Source organism: Vigna radiata, chromosome 1, assembly GCF_000741045.1.
Source record: "Vigna radiata var. radiata cultivar VC1973A chromosome 1, Vradiata_ver6, whole genome shotgun sequence".
In the NCBI taxonomy this organism is placed as follows: domain Eukaryota; kingdom Viridiplantae; phylum Streptophyta; class Magnoliopsida; order Fabales; family Fabaceae; genus Vigna; species Vigna radiata.
Window position 1 is genome coordinate 10,228,679 of NC_028351.1, and position 14,176 is coordinate 10,242,854.

Below are 14,176 nucleotides of genomic sequence, written 5' to 3' on the forward strand. Positions count from 1 at the left end.
TGAAGTTTCGTATGCTTCAACTATCGGAAGTTTAATGTATGCGATGGTCTGTACAAGGCCAGACATTGGTCATGCAGTGGGAGTTATTAGCAGGTTTATGTCAAATCCAGGTAAAGCTCATTGGGAAGCTGTTAAATGGATTTTGAGATATCTACGAGGCACTACAAAGAAGTGTTTGTACTTTAGCAAAGGAGAGTTAAAAGTACAAGGTTACGTAGATGCAGACTTTGGAGGTGAATTAGATCACCGAAGAAGTACTACTGGTTACATTTTCACTATTGGTACTACAATTGTTAGTTGGATGTCATAGGTGCAAAATATTGTTGTTTTATCCACTATAGAAGCTGAGTATGTAGCAGTAACAAAAGCCAGTAAAGAATTAGTATGGCTTCAGGGATTGTTAACAGAGTTGGGATATTCATCCAAGAGATGAGTGTTTTGCATAGTGATAGTCAAAGTGCAATACATCTGGAAAAGAATTCAGCATTTCACTCTAGGACAAAACATATTGATGTTCATTATCACTTCATTAGATCTTTGCTTGAAGATGAGGTGCTAACATTTAGAAAGATTCTCAGAAGTAAAAATCCAGCAGACATGTTAACAAAAGTGGTAACCATTGACAAACTAAAATTGTGCTCAACTTCAGTTGGCTTGCTACAATAATAGACTACATAAGATTGGTGTAATGATCAAGGTGTGAAGACAAATTAAAATCAGTCTTTAAGTGAGAGATTGTTAGAATTGGTCAACTAAACAAAAAAAAATTACATCCTCCGTTGAGAGAAAATTAAGGATGCTTATTTCTTGGTTTCACAAAAGAGAAAATCAACAATATTTTAGAAAACTTAAAAATAGGAAAGCGAAGTGAATGGAGAATATTGCTTATGTACACTTATAAATACATGTTACGTATTCTTTTGTAATAAATTCCAACAAGTAGAGAAGAAACGTAGGCAAGAATAAATTAAGAGAGAGAAAAGTGAATTTGTTTCTAAATTTTTCTTTATCAATTATATATTTGTAGTATAATTTCAAAAGTTCGATTTGAGTATCATTATTTTGTATTTGTATTTTTCTCTCACAAATCTGATTGATTAAGAGAAATTGTGCATAATTTTATAACATTTTTCAACTCTACAATATTGATTGGAGTAAAAACAGATTATGCTATAGGTAGCATCTTTGTTTCTTGTATATAAGAACCACAAACCAATCGACAACACCATTCACTAAATCAACGATAGTTCTTGCTCTCTCCTTCTTCCCCGTCCTTGTTTTCCTCACCAACCAATCAATACTTTATTAATCTAATTATTTGTGTATACGATGTATTAATTTCGGGTAATTCTAAGAACATAAACTGTATGTCTTCTGTCTTCTGTCAAAAATAGAATAGACCATCATAAGTCTAAGTCTCCGTAGTCAACTTTCACATTCATTACACATACTTTGAGATGTGTTCATTCCTCCTTGTAGTTGAAAATAGGAACGTTAATGCGGATTATGCGGAACGAATCATAGTATGAAAAAGGAAATATATATATATATAGGAGGGACTGAACTTTTATCTTGTTTACCTGTTTTGTTTTGTTTTGGTTTGTTTCCCGTAACTTGCAATCCACGTGGCTAATATGAGAGAAGACGTTTGCATAAATTTAAATTAAAAAAAATTATAGTTTTTTAATATTAAATAGAAAGATAAATATTTCATTATATATGTAATCATTAGATATATAATATAAAAATTATTAATCAAGCATTCATATAAATACGTGAACCTAATCACTAATCACTATGATTTAATAATGCGCATAATTTAAAAATAAAATACTAATATCTAAATTGGAAAAAATTAAGATTCAAAAAGTATAATTGTTATTTTGTTTTAAGGGAATATTTTAGTGATTATTCAATCTGGATTTTATTATTATACTTTTAATAGATGGAATATTTATTATTTTAATAGATGGACTGAATTATTCAATCTGGATTTTATTATTATACTTTTATCATAACTTTTTATTGAGAGAAACAAATCTTAACCCTCTTTTCAAAACAAACAAGGTCGTGCTCCACGGAAAACATAAAATATTCCTCGCCACGAGCTCTAATATTATAATTTATTTATTAGTGTGCTTCGTGAAGCTCGTGCATTTAACCGTTATTAACATAAAAAAAATAAAAGAAAGGTGCGCTATCTTTTGTGACACGTGCTTTAGTTTGTATTGTATCAAATAACTATCAAATATGTTTGTATATATATAATTTAAAATTACAAAATATCCATATATATAAACTATTAAATTAAATACATAAGTTCTTCACTTAAAATAAATAAAAGCATAAAAATACATCAATATATAAATTCCAATTTTGTATAGTTTCTTAGCTTAGCAATTACATTAAAATAACTGAGTCCAACTTCATCCTTATCCATATATTGTACTTGCATAGCATGACATCTAATCTTTTAGGTCTGTTCATTTGGGAATGATTGGAGGTGATTGGGGGAGAGTGATTCAGTGAATTTGAGGGTAATTTTTTTTTTGTTGTTTATTTGAGCGAATTTGGAGATAAACGAGAGTGAATTTTGAAATTAAGTTTGTGAGAATTGGTGTAAGATTTAGTCTATATGAAAAATTAAAAAAATTTACTTCAAAATTCATTCTCATTTACCTCCAAATCCACTCAAATAAACAACAAAAAATATTATCCTCAAATCCACTCAATCACTCTCCCCCAATCACCTCCGATTACCTCCCAAGTGAACACACCCTTACCTACACTGAGCACGTTGCAAAACACATCTATATAGTCTCTTCGATTTTTTTAAATTTTTTATATAAATGAAGAAAATTGATTATTATATATATTTATTTTCTGTTAAAACCAACATTGAAAATGCCGATTTCCAGAAAATATTTTTATTGGTAAAAGAAAAATTTGATTTTCGGATAAAAAACTCTTTTCAAAATTCTAGATATCATATTTCACAACATTATGGATGAAACTACCAATAATTGCTTCCTTTATTTAAAAATTACATTCTCTCTTTCTCGATATTTTGTGCCAATTCTTTACATTTCTCCACCTATAACATTTGAAATATCGTTACACAAATTATTATTTTTCATTAAAAATCGAGTTATTTTAAAAATATATTTCATTAATTTAATAAATTAACTATTATTCAGTTATTAATAAATTGAGAAAAAAATATTAAAATAATTTACGCACATGTTGTGAATGTCTCTCTTTCACAAATGAACCTTTGTTGCTATGTCCATTCATAACATATCCTTCCACAACTTCCGGATTTGTTGCTGCCACATGTTTCTATTCTGAGCTCTGCCTACCATGTACTAATTATCTTATGATTTTTGAAGTAGAAACACGTGCTGCTATATAGCACCATCTTTGGTTCTATATAGAGAACCGAAAAGCAGTACACCAAAACATCTCCAACAACATCTTCCAAATCGATCAACCATGAAGCCAACCCTAGTTCTTGCTCTCTCTTTCCTCCTTCCCCTCCTTGCTTTCTTCACCAACCTTCCCTTAGCTTTCTCAGATGATGTTGAACAAGTTGTGGACATATATCAGAACCCCATTTTCCCAGGTTTTTCATACAACATCGTCCCAGCAATCCGTGGTCCACCTGGTGGTGGATTGAAACTTGCCCAAACTGGAAACTCAGAGTGCCCTCTTACTGTTCTGCAAGATTACTTAGAAGTCTTCCGTGGCCTCCCTGTGAAATTCACCATTCCCGGAATCAGCCCTGGAATCATCTTCACAGGTACTAATCAATACTTAATTGTCATTAATTAAAAATAAAACCCATTTTATAATATATAATATCGCCGATTTTGTGAGATTCAACTAGGCTTAAAGTTCACTTCTTAATATGGTATCATAGTTATGATTAGAGTTTATCTTAACGATATTTATTATTTGTTGAACATGTTGTTTCACCTGTTATCGGGTCGTTATTAGGTCACCCATTAATGTCTAGTCTCACACTCTATTTATACTTCGACGTAAGGATTGTGTTAGAAGTGTCACATCAATTAAAGATAAGATAAAAACCAATTTATAATATATACCTGAACGTAAACCCAATCTTGTTTTATAACATTGAAATAGGTTTAAAATCGGTTTCTTTAACAAATTTCGTATAAATTATTTTCTCTTACTAATTTCAAGTTTTGGAAACATCCCTATAGGTACCGAACTGGACATCGAGTTCGTACAGAAGCCATGGTGTGCAAAATCCTCCAAGTGGTCTGTGTTCGTGGACGAATCAATCCAGAAGGCATGTGTGGGAATTGGTGGTGCCGAAGGCCATCCAGGGCAATCAACTTATGGTGGCAAATTTCACATTGAGAAATACAACTTTGGGTACAAGCTTGTGTTCTGCATCACTGGCTCACAAACTTGCTTGGATATTGGGAGATTTGATGCCAAGAACGGCGAGGAAGGAAGACGCTTGATTACCACTGAGCATGAAGCATTCGATATTGTGTTCGTACCAGCTTTTGAAGCTGATAAGGTTATTAAGTCCGTAGCTTGAATCAAATATCTCTAATTAATAAGATTTTAGTTAATGCAATCATTTCTTTTGATTTGCATTACCTAAGAGAATCTATTCCAAAACTGAATAAGAGAGTTAATTGCTAACTTTCTTGCGTGATATCTTTCTCTCTTTCATCTCTTTCAAACTTCAATGAAAGACATTAAAAAAATTTAGGTTTAATATTATGAGAAGCCCACACAAGTCCATGCACTACAAAAATTTACAATTTTTTTAGGGTTATTTTTTTATTTCCGACGGTGTTAACTTCCAAATAATCATTACCCGTGGTTTGAAAAACTATTGAAAAAAACTGTTTCGCTAAATAATAATCGACAACTTTTAAAAAAATCGTCAGTATTAGCGTGAGCTTGGAGAAAACCGTCAATATTAATGGGGTTTTGGAAAAACCACCGGTAATAATGGTGATTTCTCAAAACTCACTGATATTTGCAGAGGTTTCTCAAAAACTATCTATATTTCCAGGAGTTTTGAAGAAACCGTCAATATAATCAGAGATTTCTAAAAATCTGTCAATATTTACAAAAATTATAGAAAAACCGTCAGAAATGTGTGCAGAAGTTTTTGATTATTGATTAAATGAAATTATGATCAAATTATTTTAATAACCACAGTGAAATAATAAGAACTAAAGCTGAATATTATATGTAAAATAAATTACATTATTCAATATATTAATATAATTCATATATTTAATTTTTTTTTCATAAATAAAAATTAAAAAGAAAAATATTCAATACTAAATTAAAATATTAAAAATATGACCGAGAAAGATGTTCATTAAGAATCTTGATTTTGATACATAAAGTTCATAATAATGAATTCAGTTGCACAAAATTTTTCAAAATCCATCTTTCTATATTGTAATGAATTCAACTGTCATAAAAAAGAAATATAAAGATGTAAGATTGAAATAAATCAAATTAAGTGATATATCTATATACACAGAACAAAATAGTTTTACTGAAAAAAGAAAGTCAGGGATGCGAGACTCTTTCATGGCATATGTTTTCTACCAAAATAATAGGTTTCTGGAAGCATGTTGACACCATTATTAAATTCAATTCACATAAATATAATAAAATTAGTTTCTTTGTCGTAAATAGAATTGATAATGATAGATATATCTTTTATGGTTCAAAAATCCTACTCCTATTTGTTAAATTCGATTAAATTTGTGCACTTGTCAAAATAGATTAATATTGATTAAATAATTATCATAGTTATCTATTTACTTAATTTAAATTGTAGTTCGAGTTTGAAAACCAAATAAAAATTGAGTATATTTATAATTCAGTTATAATTCTAATTATTCAAATAGTTATTTCTATTATATATAAAATAAAGTCCAACTTCATACTATTTGTTATCTCTAGTTTATCAATACTAACAACTTTTATATATATTTATATATATATAAACATCATCTGCAAAATGTTTTCCTACTCTTCATCCAAATTCATAAAAGTCACAAAAACATGTAAAAAGGTTTTCAGTAACTCACTCACATTCTCACCCTGTTCAATTGATTGAGTAATCAAATTATGATGGCAATTCAAATTTGGAATTTAAATATTCTCCAAATTATATCATAAATTTGTGTTCAATTTTCAAGTCTAGCACATGAACTCAAAACATTCTATGAAAAGATATATAAATTAGTCTTACGTCATTTAAAATTAGTCTAAAAAAGGGAGATAGCTTGAGAGTTATCACAAATACAGTTTGGGTGGTAGATCTTTCTTCACCACATTCATGTCGATTCTTTGAACAAAGCCTTTTAACTCTTCATAGAGGATATGAGACCTCTGGTTCATAATTTTCACATCTGTCATAGTTGAATTGATGTGTTGTCCATTCTCTATAGGGTTTTGGAAGCTGCAAATTAAAACATTTGGTTAGACACATTCTTTAATATGATTCATCGCTAAACGATACATGCATTATCTATATAAAAATTTGTCAATAAATAAGATATGTATTACCTACAAAAAAAATTTGTGAATAAAGTGATCGATAATGTATATTTCATTTATTAGTGAAAAAATTTGTTTGTAAATGAGATATACATTACTTACATAAAAAGTTCATCAATAAATTCGTTGATAATGAAACGTGCATTATTTATAGAAAAATCCGTCGATAAATTAGATATGTATTACTTCCGAAAAAATCTATTGATAAAATGGGTGAGAATTTTGCCACATATATTTTATTTATCGACAGATTTTTTTCGTCTGTAAATCAAATATACATTGAAAAATTCGTTCGGTAAAATGAGTGAGAATTTTTCTGGTCATTTTTTCCTCTGCTAATGAGAGAGAAACATTATATATTTTTCACTTTCTCACAGATGTTCATCTTTAGTGCACGAAGCAGCTTCATCTTCCCCGTCTTCTTCCTCTCAACTCCACCACAACAGCTACAAGCCTTCATCTTCGTTCAATCGGGTTGTCGTCTCTGTTCATCCTTGCTATCGTCTTCGTTCAGTCAGGTTGCCATCTCCGTTCAGTCAGTTTGTCATCTTTATTCAGCTAGGTCACCACCATCTCTATTCAGATAGTCATCTTAAATATATTTCAAATTCAGATGTTACACATATTTATATGAGTAGTGAATAATTGATTATGAACTATAAATAATCAATTGTTGTAAATTATTTTGTTGAAACTAAACTTTTCCTAATTAGTTGATTATTTGAGGCAACGATTGATTATGTTATATGCTTCTTTCAAGAAAAACATCACATTCTCTAATTATCTATTATGTTTAATTATGTTGATTCAAAATTGTTAATAGGTTACATGAAAAACATATATATTAACATAATATGATTAAGTATAACAGATTATATTAATTAGTAACCTCAACACTCTTTTAAAAGAAAAATTCTCTCTCGTTTATTTTATGAATGAGATATTAAAAAACTATTCTAGATTTACGAAGGGAAAGTGATTATACTATTGATTTTTGTTTTAATTTTTTTTAACTTTTCCTAATTAAAAAATAATAATTGTTTATATCTTATGACAATAATATTATATATTAATATTAATATCACGTGTAATTTAATTCTATTTTTTAAATAATTTTGATCATTTATAAATTGAGATTAAATTTAATTTTTATATAAATATTATATTGATATTTATATTAAAATTACATCAATTTTTAAAAATATTGAAATTTAATTGAGACAAAAATATTAAAGACTAATTTGAAATATCTTTGACGAAAATTAAAATAAAAATATATTTAAACCTGAAAAAAATATACATTAATTATTAGATAAATAGATGATTTAGTACAATAAAGATTAAATAATTTTTTTTCGATTAAATAAAAATGAAACATGCTATTCTTGTTATATTAAACTAATTATTTATTAGTGGTTAATTATTTTACAATTAGAACGTTTTTGAAGAATTTGTTTTGAAGTCAAAATTTATTACATAACTGCATATACATTCATTTGATATTAAAAAAATGCATTAATAACATATTAATGCATGGAATTATGAAATACAATTGATTGATTTCATTTCAAATCAAATCCTTAGAAGAATGATTCGTAAATAATCTATGTGTAACCTCCAAAATAGAAATTGTTTCAAACTATGAAATAATATGTAACAGCAACTAAACAAATACGATAATATAATAATTTCACACAGAAAAATGAAATAAGAGTCATTCAATTAAGAAATATAATTTTTTTAATATTCAATAAACTATACAAATTTATTAAGTACTGAATTTAGCATATAGAAATTTAGGGGAGACTCTAAACTTCATGAAAAGAAACTCTATAAATAAATACCTTACTCTATCCATGTTTTAAAAATCACTTTTCTTCTTTCTCTACCATCTCTCCACCACCATTCTCTCTTTCTTTTTTGGTTTAATCATTTAGATTGTCCCTATTTATGTTGGATTTTCTCAGTATTTTAAAACGTCTTAATTAAGTCCCTATTTTTGTAAGATTGAATCAATTAAGGGTTTGCCGTTAACTTAACTAAACGATGTTAAAATTGACTGGGGTGGCATGCTGACAGTTTATACTGTTTTCTCACAATTTTTAATTAAATTGAGTGTGAGTGTCAGCCCTGAGAAAACAGAGGCTCGAGATTTCTCTCCCTCTCGAAGGGTTAGTCCCTCTTGAACCCACGCACACCACTGCCTCAGTCAACCGGAATCGCCACCGCAACGGCCCTCCCGGTTTGTCCAAAGAGTCACCGGCGGCCTTCGCCGGCCACAACGTTTTCCCCCTTTCTCCCTCTCGCTCCGATAACCATAGAAGCCCCCCATCTTCGCCGGCAGCCACGAGCCACTCTCGCCTCCATCCAACTGATCCAGCCACCGCGACGGATCCCCCTCTGTCCAAGGCGTCGCCAGCGAACACTGCCGGCCACGACATTTAACCATTCCTGGCTCCTCTCTGCACGCAAGGAGGAGGCGCCCTCGCCGTTCATGATGTGCCCAGTCGTCGTCGAAATGAGCCACCACCACAGAATCACCCTCAAGCCCTAGAATCCCGTCGCCTAACGTCATCGCAAACACCACCCAGACCGCCACTCTCAAATCTTGTCACCTCCACTAGTCAGGGCCGTCATTTGCCTTCTCATGGCCTTGGACGATTTACAGGTTGGATGATGGTATGATGCGAGAGCTGGTTCAGTGCAGGTAGGATACAAGCTTGTGCGTGGGGCTAGAAATTGATTTTGGTTCTTGGTGATTGGTTTTATTTTTGTGGATTTGTGTAGTGCAGGTCAAGCAAGATGGTGTGATGCGTGAGTTACGATGGAGGTTCTAACGGAGTGATTCTGGTGAAGATGGACATACTGGTTCTGGTTCTGATGTTTTCTTTTTTCTGCTTTGTTTCTCTAGTGAGGATATAGCTTAAAAACAAAGGGGAGGTTTTTGAAGTGGATTAAAAGCAGAAGGAATTTTCATGGCTCATTGTGCTCAGGAGAATAGGATGAAGGAGAGCAATACATAATAGAAAATGGAAGACTCCTAATATGAGAAAATGGAACAATGAAATTTTATTAAAAGAAATGTGACAAAACCAAGTCAGCTCACCGTAAACTGACACCTAAGCCAAGTTTGGATGTCATGCATATTCAATTTTAATACCGTTTATTCAATTTAACGGCAAATCCTTAATTGACTCAATTTTGCAAAAATAAGAACTTAATTGAGACATTTTAAAATATTGGGACCTAATTGAGAAAACTTAACATAAATAAGGACATTCTAAATGATTAAACCTTCTTTTTTAAGATCTTTCTTTTTCCACCATCTATTTAAAACATTGTTAAATAATGTTTTTACCTCTTTGTGAAATGAGACTATCGACTCATTCTAGTGATATTATAATATTATTTTAAATTAAAATATCAACTTGTTGTGAATGTCTCTCTTTCACAATTAAGAAAGAAACATTAAAATAATTTACCCACTTGTTGTGAATGTCTCTCTTTCACAAATGAACCTTTGTTGCTATGTCCATTCATAACATATCCTTCCACAACTTCCACATTTGTTGCTGCCACATGTTTCTATTCCGAGCTCTGCATACCTACCATTTATTATCTTATGATTTTTGAAGTAGAAACACGTGCTGCTATAGCACCATCTTTGGTTCTATATAAAGAACCAAAAAGCAGTACTCCAAAACATCTCCAACAACACCTTCCAAATCGATCAACCATGAAGCCAACCGTAGTTCTTGCTCTCTCTTTCCTCCTTCCCCTCCTTGCTTTCTTCACCAACATTCCCTTAGCTTTCTCAGATGATGTTGAACAAGTTGTGGACATATATGGGAACCCCATTTACCCAGGTTTTTCATACTACATCATCCCAGCACTCCGTGGTCCAGGTGGTGGTGGATTGAAACTTGCCCAAACTGGAAACTCAGAGTGCTCTCTTACTATCCTGCAAGATTACTCTGAAGTCTTCCGTGGCCTTCCTGTGCAATTCACCATTCCCGGAATCAGTCCTGGAATCATCTTCACAGGTACTAATTAAAACTTAATTGTCATGAATTGAATTGTTAGAAGTTTCAAGTGGATTAAAAGTAAAACCAATTTATAATATATAATATAACGCTGATTTTGTGAGATTGAGTCAAGTTTAAAGTTCACTCCTTAATATGGTATCATAGTAATGATTAGAGTCTATCTTAAGATATTTGTTGTTTATTGAACATTTTGTTCGACCTGTTATCGGATCATTATTCGACCACTTATTAATATCTAGTCTCACGCTTTGTTTATACGTTGGACGTAAAGAGTGTGTTGAGAGTGTGACATCAATTAATGATAAGATAAAATTAATTTGTAATATATAAATGAATGTGGACCTCGTCTTATTAGAGACCGGTTTTATAATATTGAAATAGGTTTGAAATTGACTTATAAAATTTCGTATAAATTATCTTCTGTTACTAATTTCAAGTTTTGGAAACATCCCTATAGGTACCGAACTGGAGATCGAGTTCGTAGAGAAGCCATGGTGTGCAAAATCCTCCAAGTGGTCGTTGTTCATAGATGTATCAATCGGGAAGGCATGTTTGGGAATTGGTGGTGCCGAAGGCCATCCAGGGCAATCAACTTATGATGGCAAATTTCACATTAAGAAATACATATTTGGGTACAAGCTTGTGTTCTGCCTCGATGCCACAAAAGCTTGCTTGGATATTGGGAGATTTGATGCCAAGAACGGCGAGGAAGGAAGACGCTTGAATACGACTCAGGATGAAGCATTCGATATTGTGTTCGTACCAGCTTTTAAAGCTGATAAGGTTATTAAGTCTGTAGCTTGAGTCAAATATCTCTAGTTAATCAGATTTTAGTTAATGCATATGTTGTTGTTTTGAAAGTGCTGTGCCCTTACTGTTTGATTATTTATACATTGGTCATATATATATATATATATATATATATATATATATATATATATTATTTTACATTGTTACTTAATGGAAAGTGACTCTCAAATTTAAACTATTACGTTATAAAAATTAAGGAAAATGATATTTTTACACCAATTTTTGACACTATTTTGACACTGCACACGTGTCAAAACATGGTTGGACGATATTAAATTAAAAAAACTGAAACAAGGACATATTTGGAAGAAAAAAACCAAACTTTTTTTTTTAATTTGAAATCATCCAACCACGTTTTGACACGTGTACAGTATCAAAATGGTGTCAAAAAATTGGTGTCAAAATATCATTTTTCAAAAATTAAATCAAAATGTGAAAGAATGTGTGAGTTCTATTTTAATTGAAAATATGTATATGTCAGAATTTCTCTTCAAGAACTTTTAGGAAGAAAAAAAAAATGAAATTAGTATCTCAATAAATTAAAAATAATTTATTAATAAATTAATCTATTGACATTATTTTACGTAGCTTCTTAAGAGTTATTTTTAACTTACGTATGATGCCATTTTAGTTTATGAAAAACTTTATGTATTTTTATTTTTTTTATCTTAAAAGTTGTTAAGGAGAAACTCGTATTACTATAAAGACTCCTATTACATATTTAGACAGAATATACGATTTAATGTGCGAAAGTTTTAGTGGAATAAACAGTCAATTAACATAACATGGTAGGGATTATCAACCGAATACATTTCCTACTCACGGTTATACCTACAAACATCAAAGCATTTTTTTTTAATCAACAAAGAATAAATATAATTATATTGGATCACTTGGTTGCTCTATCCCATTTACATAATATATGTTAGTATTTTAATCTGAATATCTCCCAACTGTAATAACTGTCCTCTGACAGTTATTCTCATTCTTTAGTTTTACTCTTTAAATACTTCTTTTGTACTCTCTATTTCAATTTTCTTCAATAAGAATAACTCTCATTTTCTTCAAACTCTCTTACACTCTGTATTCTCTCCTCTGCATAATTGCTTCTCTGCATAATTCTTCCAAACTGTAACATTGGTATCAGGAGCTAGGAAATTCGGTGAAGACAGCTCAAGTCATTTCAAGAAGAAAAGTGTTCGTGAGTAATGGCTGGAATGATGCACAGCAACCTACCTGTTTTCGATGGCAAAGGATTCGATGATTGGTGTATTAAGATGGACGCGATCCTCGGCTTTCAAGAGGTAGATGAAATTGTAAGAAAAGGTTTTAAAGAACCTGTCAAGGATGATTCAGAAGCAGCCAAGAAGCTATACAAGGAAAACAAGAAGTTGGATTGCAAAGCAAGAATGTTGTTGCATCAGTGCATATCGGCAACAATTTTTCAGAAAGTCTCAAAGGCTACTACGGCGAAGGAGATTTGGGATATCTTGCAAGATGGTTATGGCAATTCTGGAAAGGTCAAGAAGACAAGATTACAGTCATTGCAGAGACAGTATGAACTTCTCGCCATGAAGGAGCAAGAAACAGTGGTCGAATACATTGGTAGACTTCAATTGATTGTGAATGCAATGAGAGCGTGTGATAAGATTGTCAAAGACAAGAAAATTGTAGAGAAAATACTCAGAACCCTAACCCCTCAATTTGATCATATAGCTTTGACCATAGAAGAAACTAAAGATCTCGAGAAGTTGAAGGTGGAGGAATTGCAGAATTCTTTAGAAGCGCATGAGCAAAGATTAATCGAAAGGAGAAATGTTGAAAAAGGCGAAAATCAAGGCGTGAGTCAAGCATTACAAGCCAGAAATGATTACAAACCCAGAGGCCGTGGGAGAGGCAGAGGTCGATCAAGAGGAGGACGCAATGGTGGTAGAGGCATGAAACCATCAGATCAAAGTAATGAAGATAATGGAGGTGAACAAAAGAATGGAAGTGGTCGAGGAGGTCGACACTCGAGAGGCAGAGGCAGAAAGGGTTATGACAAAAGGAGTATCCAGTGCTTCACTTGCAGCAAATACGGCCATTATTCCACGGAGTGTTGGCATAATGAAGATTCGAAGGGAACCAAGAATGGAGGGTCAGCCAATCTTGCACAAGAAACTGAAGAATCAGAGTCTGATCATATTGTGTTAATGAGCACAATTGAAAGATTCGAAAAAGGGCAATGTAAGAAATTGACGTTGAACGGGATTAAGCAAGAAATGATTCTGGTGGACAGATGCAACGAAGCACATGTGTCAATCTCAGAAGAAAGTGGAGAACACGTGTCGTCATCGTTCGAAAGAAGACATGCAGCAAAAGACGTAGCACCCGCACATACGTTGTCGTTCGAAATGAGACATGAAGCGAAAGATGTAGCTCCCACACATGCGTTGCTCTCAAACGGTGTAAATCAAGCGGCGAATGATGATTCATGTAGCTGGTATTTGGACACGGGTTGTTCGAACCATATGACAGGGAGACGAGAATGGTTAGTAAACCTCGATCCAAGTATAAAGAGCCGTGTGCGATTTGCGGACAACAGCACGATCATGGCGGAAGGAGTTGGCAGAGTCTTGATCACTTGCAAGAACGGTAAGATCGCTTACATGGATGACGTCTTGTATGTTCCTTCAATGAAGAGCAACTTGTTGAGTTTAGGGCAACTCCTGGAGAAAGGGTACACCATGTCTATGCATCAGCGACATATA

General features: G+C 32.2%; 2 protein-coding genes across 2 annotated transcripts; both read left to right on the forward strand.

Annotated features, from left to right (window-relative positions):
* The first annotated feature begins 3,433 nt into the window (after nt 1-3,433).
* Nucleotides 3,434-4,680, forward strand: LOC106765790 (kunitz-type trypsin inhibitor-like 2 protein). Its single transcript, XM_014650825.2, has 2 exons — nt 3,434-3,799; nt 4,227-4,680. The coding sequence occupies exons 1-2, from the start codon at nt 3,493-3,495 to the stop codon at nt 4,571-4,573; spliced, it is 654 nt and encodes a 217-aa protein (XP_014506311.1). The 5' UTR covers nt 3,434-3,492; the 3' UTR covers nt 4,574-4,680.
* Nucleotides 4,681-10,233: 5,553 nt separating this feature from the next.
* Nucleotides 10,234-11,509, forward strand: LOC106766644 (kunitz-type trypsin inhibitor-like 2 protein). Its single transcript, XM_014651749.2, has 2 exons — nt 10,234-10,613; nt 11,074-11,509. The coding sequence occupies exons 1-2, from the start codon at nt 10,307-10,309 to the stop codon at nt 11,418-11,420; spliced, it is 654 nt and encodes a 217-aa protein (XP_014507235.1). The 5' UTR covers nt 10,234-10,306; the 3' UTR covers nt 11,421-11,509.
* The last annotated feature ends 2,667 nt before the right edge of the window (nt 11,510-14,176 follow it).